This window comes from Eleutherodactylus coqui, chromosome 11 (assembly GCF_035609145.1).
Source record: "Eleutherodactylus coqui strain aEleCoq1 chromosome 11, aEleCoq1.hap1, whole genome shotgun sequence".
Classification (NCBI taxonomy): Eukaryota; Metazoa; Chordata; class Amphibia; order Anura; family Eleutherodactylidae; genus Eleutherodactylus; species Eleutherodactylus coqui.
This window is the reverse complement of record NC_089847.1, coordinates 98808331-98816165: the sequence shown is the minus strand read 5'-3', so window position 1 is coordinate 98816165 and position 7835 is coordinate 98808331. Positions and strand designations below refer to the sequence as shown.

The 7835-nt window shown below is 44.6% G+C and overlaps 1 protein-coding gene across 1 annotated transcript; it reads left to right on the top strand.

Moving 5' to 3' along the window:
* Positions 1–3229: 3229 nt before the first annotated feature.
* On the top strand, positions 3230–6511 carry LOC136581762 (protein kinase C theta type-like). Its single transcript, XM_066582385.1, has 6 exons — positions 3230–3445; positions 4923–5023; positions 5225–5287; positions 5437–5991; positions 6182–6225; positions 6382–6511. The coding sequence occupies exons 1-4, from the start codon at positions 3230–3232 to the stop codon at positions 5936–5938; spliced, it is 882 nt and encodes a 293-aa protein (XP_066438482.1). The 3' UTR covers positions 5939–5991; positions 6182–6225; positions 6382–6511.
* The last annotated feature ends 1324 nt before the right edge of the window (positions 6512–7835 follow it).

Below are 7835 nucleotides of genomic sequence, written 5' to 3'. Positions count from 1 at the left end.
TGAGTTAATTTTTTTTAATGAAATGGAGGAATGTCTCCCTTCCCCCTTCTGATGTGTTCTTTGTTCTGTTGTAAATAAAATATTTGAGATTTCAAACTGATTTCATCGCATTCTTTTTTTCTTAACATTTGCTTACATTTTACACAACGTCCAACTTTATGGAATTGGGGCTGTATATTCCCTGCAGAATATCCATCACTAAGAACAGACCCTGTTTAGTATCGGCATATAACCATGATGCAGCTTCTCTGCCCTGCGCTCACGTCTAAAATAAAGGACTGCAAAAACAGAAAACTGGTGGCTCGGCGCAGCGATGCAGCAGATACCTGAATAATCAGAATGACTAGATGGAAATTCCTCCTTTAATTCTCAATCCTTCTGGTCTATTTTATCAATTTAAATTAGAAATTTCCATCTAGTTGTTCTGATTATTCCAATAATTTTTGGAGCGCTGCGCCGAGCCACCAGTTTTCCGTTTTTGCACCCCACCATACACTCACGCCCACTTAGGTGGTGCGTCCTCTGGTCAGCAGCACCTCCAGAATCTCCTGCACATTTCAGACCTTCACGGCCCTTGCCTGTATTTTGGGCCACTCAGTTTGCAGCATTTTCTAGATTAGTACCAACCTCTGATCAATACTTATTAGCAGCAGTGAGCACAGTTGCTTGCTGGGAGATGTAGTCCGTCAGGCTTTTATGTGGCCACGTGGACAGAAATTCTAATACCTGACCGATGCAAAGGAGACGCAGTAATGATACAATGAATGGCCTGCCCAGAGATCACATTCATACCTTTTTAAGCATTTCTGAACCGCAGCAAAAGAAAAACAATATAAAAACAGTTTCTAAATTTGCGTACTTTTTTTTGCTGCAGTCCAGAAACACGCTAAAAACGCCGAGCGTCAACAAACCCTTAGAGCCCAGACTACCCTTGTCTGCTAAAATGCTGAATGTAGGTATTCACTGTCTGGTGCCCGCGGCTGCGCAGATTCAGTAACCACATATTAAGTTATGTAGGGCCTGTAAAACATTTGTATCGTACAAAATACCAGACTTTGGCGCGCGTCTCACCATATATTACACCCGCTGCCTTTCACCTCGCATGTTTTAGAAAAACACCCTATTAGGGCTTTTACCCGCTAGCGTCTTTTTTAACGCTGCGATATCGCTGTGTTTTTTTCAATGGGACTTTCTAATGTTAAAATCGCATCTCACAAAACTCACAAAAGCACAAACTTGCGATTTTTGTGCGATGTGATTGTAACATTAGAAAGTCCCATAGAAAAAAATGCAGCGATATCGCAGCGTTAAAATAAACGCTAGCGGGTAAAAGCCCTCAGGATGAGGACAAACCCACATGCAGCACATTTGCAGCGTGAATTCCACATTACAAAACTGCAGCAATTTACAATATGAGGGAAACCGGGTCTTCACATCCCCATCCACACGGGGCACAAGAATGAGCGCACGCAGGGGGACTGGCGGAATGCTACCCTCCCATACTACCTTTACCTGAAATCAAGAAACTCAAACTCCTTCTGGCTTTTTAGTGGGATGGCCACAGCTTCATTAATAACCTTAGAAAACCTTTGAAAACTTTAAAACTTCTATAACCCACCCCTTCCCATGTTCCTCAACCCCTTTAAATCAGTACCCCCAAAAGGTGTTCGTAAGCCCCCAATGGAGTCGGGCTACAAACCGCCTTGCTCCTCATACATGGGAAGTCCTTCCACCTACCTGCTGTGACAACTTCCAACCTTCCATACCTCCCTTCCCGCCCAACTCCCCAGCCTTCTCCCGGAAGGGTGGGCGGGCATCTTCCAACCGATACACCTTCCTCTTCTTTCTTCTTCATTCTCGAACTCCTCCTCATCCCTTACCACGGTTTTGCATTGGGGCCCAGGAGCTTCAAGTTAAGCCTCTGGTTACAATGCATACAAAAACATTCAAAAATGTCAATAAGCATATGTTGTCAGCAAGAATTGTTCCCCGTTACAATCAGTGGCGTAACTATAGGGGATGCAGGGGATGCGGTTGCACCCGGGCCCTGGAGCCTTAGGGAGCCCAGTACTCTCTTCTGCATATCGGGGGCCCAGTACTATGAATAAACCATTATAGTTGGGGCCCTGTTACAGGTTTTGCATTGGGGCCCGGGAGCTTCAAGTTACGCCTCTGGTTGCAATGCATACAAAAACATTAAAAAAAGTCAATAGGGCATATGGAGAGTGGTTGACATCCATTGTTATGCACTGTACCCTTTGCCACCTCTCCCCGGCCTGCTGGATGCCACTCGACCAGGGGCATAACGATAGAAGTGCACTGGAGCACTAGGGGCCATAAGGTCTCTCTCCTCAATAAGAGGCGACCAGCACTATACATGAAGTATTAGAGTTAGGGAGCCCTGTGGCAGGTTTTGCATTTATCTACAAGTTACATCTCTGGAGAATGGATACCAGTGAGCGCTGCAGTTTGCCATATGGTTAATGCAGCCCTGAGAAACCCAACTATAAACCTGGCAATATCTTGTACACAACCGCTCATCCCCCAACTTCAGATTGGACACTGTTAAATTTGTTTGGTAAAGTATTTATGGGGCTCAGTGTAATAAATAAAGTCTTACTGCTTCTCAGGCCTTATAATGGCGTATATACATTACTGCGCCAATTTACAGCCCCCAACAGTAACTCACACCGGGACCGCTTATTTATAATGACCCTTTTCTAGCATTTCACACCTCCGAATAATCCATCATTGTGGATGACCTCCATAGCAGCATCTCTGCCTGGTACCCCCAGATCTGCACTGGCGAGGGCGCTGCCCATTGTAACCTATGGGAATACTCATCATGTATCTGGATGGACACTTATTGAATGGCTTTATTATTCCTGCCATTAGTACACTTTATGGTTTATTCCTCCACTGGGTTCATTTCAATTACCACACTATTTCTGATGAACTATGGGCACCGCTGCCAACCCAGACATGAAGTGCCATTCCTTTCTCATCTATTAATGTGGCACTAGAAGAACCAGCCATGAATTTTTCCATGTCTCTGGGCATTAGACCATCACTCATGGTGCCCACAGTACTGTGTATATGGCAGAGCAGGGTACTGGCAAGCACTTGCCAGCAGCAGCTTCACTGACCTTTGAACTCCACTTGGCCAACTGCCATTTACTTACAACTGTCAACTGCAGCGATTGCATTGACGGATACAGAAGTGCGAAAAATGGCGTCCAATGGACATGAGAAGCGCAAGAGAGAAGAGGAGAGCGTGAGCGGACTCACGAATATAAAGAAGAAGAGGAGCGGAGAGAATAACATAATAACAGAGCATGAGGAGCCAACAGCGGGCACCAGCCAGGACCCCGGGCCATCAGACTCCGGATTTCACATCAGTCGCTTCACCCGCCTACAGACATTGGGTAAAGGAGGCTTCGGAGAGGTAAGTTTTATAACTTCCCATTTTCTGGTAAAGGTGCAGTGACCCTAAATATATTGTATTTCTATTTACTGTGTAACTGAATGCAAACTAGTGTCTTCTGTTATCAGCCATTTCATCCACATCAGAGGCTTAGGATACATTCACATGTAGCATCAAAATCCTGTATATAAGAATGGATGTCTATAGGTTGTCTTTAGGGGTGGTATGGCAGTATTACTCAGACAGGGCATGTAGTAGTATGTATTCACCGGGGCAGCATTTTGGTGGGGGGTTTTGGTCTGTTTAATATCATTTTTGTAAGATCTATTTTTCCCACTTTCCTGTCCGTTCTCATTTGACTTTGAAAAAAAAAGTATTTTGAAAGTGGATCTCCCAAAATGTGATCTGAAATCAGCCGTACTGGTTTATAGAATGGCAATACTATATGGCTGAGGTATTATTTCATCAATATACAGTATGATGATATCTTTGGGTGTAATAATGGTAGGATTGGAAAAATGTGTTGTAAATATTATTTGAGCAATGGATAGTGCTGGATATTATGCATGTATGATGGCATTAGTTACCATAATATGGCAGTATTATATGGGACCATTGTGGACAGACAGACAGACAGGTAGGCAGACAGGTAGGCAGATAGATGATAGATAGATAGATAGATAGATAGATAGATAGATAGATAGATAGATAGATAGATAGATAGATAGATAGATAGATAGATAGATAGATGATAGATAGATAGATGATAGATAGATAGATAGATAGATAGATAGATAGATGATAGATAGATAGATAGATAGATAGATAGATAGATAGATAGATAGATAGATAGATATGAGATAGATATGACACTTACTCACACTGAAGCACTGCTGACATAGAACATTGTCAATATTGCTAAAATGTCTGAACCTGTATTGTAAGGTTCTACAACTGTCTGTTGGATTGAAGTGAACGTGCCGCTGATGCGGCAGCCAAGTAAGGCCTCATGCCCACGGCCGATTCGGATTCCAACTGAGAAATCTTGCAGCGTAATCAGACCTGGCGCCCCCCAGAGACCCCAAATCTCCTGCGCACGTTGTCCTGCGGTGCGGATTGTAAATCTGCAGCTTGTTACATTTTATTGCAGATTTTTAACACAAATTCTAGTTTTCACATGAGGGTTTGTGTGTTTCCTGTAGATGTGATGCAGATTCGCTGTGCATGGACCCGGCCGTAGGCAGCAGAATAGCCTAAAACCCCTACTGATAAATCCCCCATGTAATAAATGTATATGATTGTCCCCCCTGGCCGCTGTCAGTGATCATTTCCTACTTGTTTTCTTAAGGTGGTCCTGGCCTCATTCCCTGGCAGAAACATTTTCACAGCCATCAAGATTGTGGACAGAGGAAGCGGAGCAGATATGATATTGAGAGAGCGACGGATACTCCTGAAGGCCCAAGACTGACCCTTCATATGCCATCTATATGCCGCACAGCAGTCTGCCAACAAAGCCTACTTCATCATGGAGTATCTGTCTGGAGGAAGCCTGAGGGCAATGATCAGGATGTGCGGCCGTCTGGACATCAGCAGTGTGAGGTGAGTAAATGACTAATCAGGAGACAGACAGACGGACGGACATGGGGGGGGGGGTACATAACTGGTCAGATGTACAAGAATGGAGGACATACAGGCTGCCATAAACAGCGCCTCCTCTCTTCTGGTGGTGACAGACACATTGATGATGACATGATGTTAGGGGACTGATTTCATGTCATTGATACTACACTCTTCTCTCAGATTCTACACAGCGGAGATTGTATGCGGCCTCCAGTTCCTGCACCAACGCAACATCGTCCACCGGTGAGCAGAATTTCCCACACTTCTCTGCTTCCTTGTAATAGTGTCCCAGCTTTCCCAGAGTCCTGAATTAGGCCCGGTTTGCTGTCCTACATCCCCAAGTCTTCTGTATCTGCACTGATTTGCATTTGTCTTTTCTCTTTTCATTGCAGAGACATAAAGCTGGACAACATCATGGTGGACAGAGATGGACACATCCGCCTGATCGACCTGGGGCTGGCCCAAGACGGAGTCACCTCGTCTAATAAGATTTGTGGAAGGACGGGCACAGTTAAATATATGGCCCCAGAAGTGCTTCTTGAAAAGGAGTATGACACAGCAGTGGACTGGTGGAGCCTGGGGATTGTTGTATCCAGGATGGCGGCAGGACAGTCCCCTTTCTACCATGGCTCCAAGAAGGAAAAGGTCATCGAATCCATCACCACAGAGCAGCCAAAATTTCCATCTTGGCTTGATGCCAACTTAAAACATCTTCTGGAGAGACTGCTGCGCAAGAATCCTGAGAAGAGGCTGGGTGTCTACAAGAATATCCGAGGTCACCCTTTCTTTACCACCATAGATTGGGAGGAACTGGAATTGAAAAGATCACGGCCGCCATTCAAGCCATTCAGGAGACTTTTGGAGAATAAAAACCTGCAGTGGCCGGAGGATTAGACACCCCTTCACCCCATGGACGGATTCGATTTCACTTCACCAAGCTGGACCCGGTAGGATTTTCCTCCACTAGGGATGATGTTCTTCAGTCTGGCCTCTGTGTTCACCATCATTGTTCCTCTGGTGTCAGACAGGAGGTCATATAGTAATCCTGCTTCATGTCACCATGTCAGGTCCGCAGTCTTCTGCCTATTTGGCTTCATTATTGTTGCTCCTGTAATTACTGTCTCTGCTTCTTCTTAGGATGACGAGAAGAATCCGATAGTGAAGGAAGCCACAAGCATCTGGTAAGTACCCTCTATATACACTTACACATACATATCTGTACACCTATATACACTTATACACACAGGAGACCTACCATTATATCCATACATTGTAACAAATCTTCACATGTCTTAAAAAGTTTATTTTAAAAACATTTTCTCTCTTATGTCTTGCAGGCTCAACCCGCGCCGACTGTCTCCAGAACCCACGACTCTGCTGCTGTAGAAGACCTCGGCTTGCCTAAAACATCCTCTCCATCAACTCTGCTGCATATTTCCACCACGCTTCCCTCAACCCTGACATCATCTGCTGTAATAATTGGCTGACATCGGGCATCATCCTCTGTTGAAGACCCTCTTCACCCCCCGCAACGGCCTGTGCTTGATTGGCAGCTGGCGAGTTCAGGAAAAATAGCCCGAGTGACTATTATCCCTGAACTCCTGGTTACCAGTAAGACCTCGGCACAGGACAGGTAAGTAGCATGCACATCATACATTAAGATAGACACAAGTGTAGACATTAACACATACATAGACACAAGTACACACACTGATAGGTGTAGATTTCGGCTTTGATTCTGGGACTTGTTCCGACCGCCATATTTGGGGTCAGGAAGGAATTTTTCCAACCTGAGGACAATTGGCTCGTACCTCAAGGAGGTTTTTGCCTTCCTCTGGATCAGCTCACAGCCTTAAATAGGGTTAGGTTTTATTTATAGAGAAGTAGCCACATAAATAATACAATATAAATACATATATATAAATCTTCAGCTTTGTAGGGTTTCTAGCTGACATCACATACACCAGGGAGGTGAGCTGCTGGAGTTTGATCCTGAGATTTATTCTGGTCGCCATATTTGGGGTCAGGAAGGAATTTTCCCCCCTTAAAACAGGATAATTGGCTCTTTCCTCAAAGGGGTTTTCGCCTTCCTCTGGATCAACACAGTCTATAAACAGGTTTAGTTTGATACACTTTATAGTTCACACATGCAGTAAATAGTAATAACTGATTATATATCCAGATTTATGAATACAAAACAATATGCTTTATAAATTCAGATAGATTTAATCTCGGCTTTGATCCTGGGACTTGCTCTGATTGCCATATTTGGCACCAGGAAGGTACTTTTCTCCCCTTGGGTATGTTGACAGGTAGTGGAAATACTGTGAAATACTGCAGCGCACATCCTTTACGCGGCCACCGCTACTGAGCCCGTGGCCACCGCTGCTGCTGGTCAGGTGATGCACCCACTTCTACATCACATGGCCAGTGGCAGCGGTGCTCAGTAGTGGTTTCCGGGTGAGGAATCTTTCCGCTATGTGTGAACAGACCTTTGGCTCGTACCTCGAGGGGTTTTTGCATTTCTCTAGATCAACTCAGCCTCAAAATTCCCCAACCTAAAATTCACCATTGCCTATAACTAAAAATAAAATGTTCTTTCTCCCCTTATATCTTTGTGTCCGTGTCTTTAATTCCACTGGTTGTCTCTGTAGTTTTCGCATTAATGGGTCACACACAATATGCCGTATTTTTGCAAACTGAAGGTCCCCACAGAAGTCTATGGGAGGGACGCAAATGCTCAGAAAATACGTGCAGAGTTGCAGGAGCTGAGCAGCTTGATATATTGTTT

Coding starts and splice junctions, on each gene's coding strand:
- LOC136581762 (XM_066582385.1), top strand. CDS start 3,230: ATGGCGTCCAATGGACATGAGAAGCGCAAGAGAGAAGAGGAGAGCGTG. Junction 3,446..4,922: donor GTAAAGGAGGCTTCGGAGAG/GTAAGTTTTATA, acceptor TATGCCGCACAG/CAGTCTGCCAACAAAGCCTA. Junction 5,288..5,436: donor CAACGCAACATCGTCCACCG/GTGAGCAGAATT, acceptor TTTTCATTGCAG/AGACATAAAGCTGGACAACA.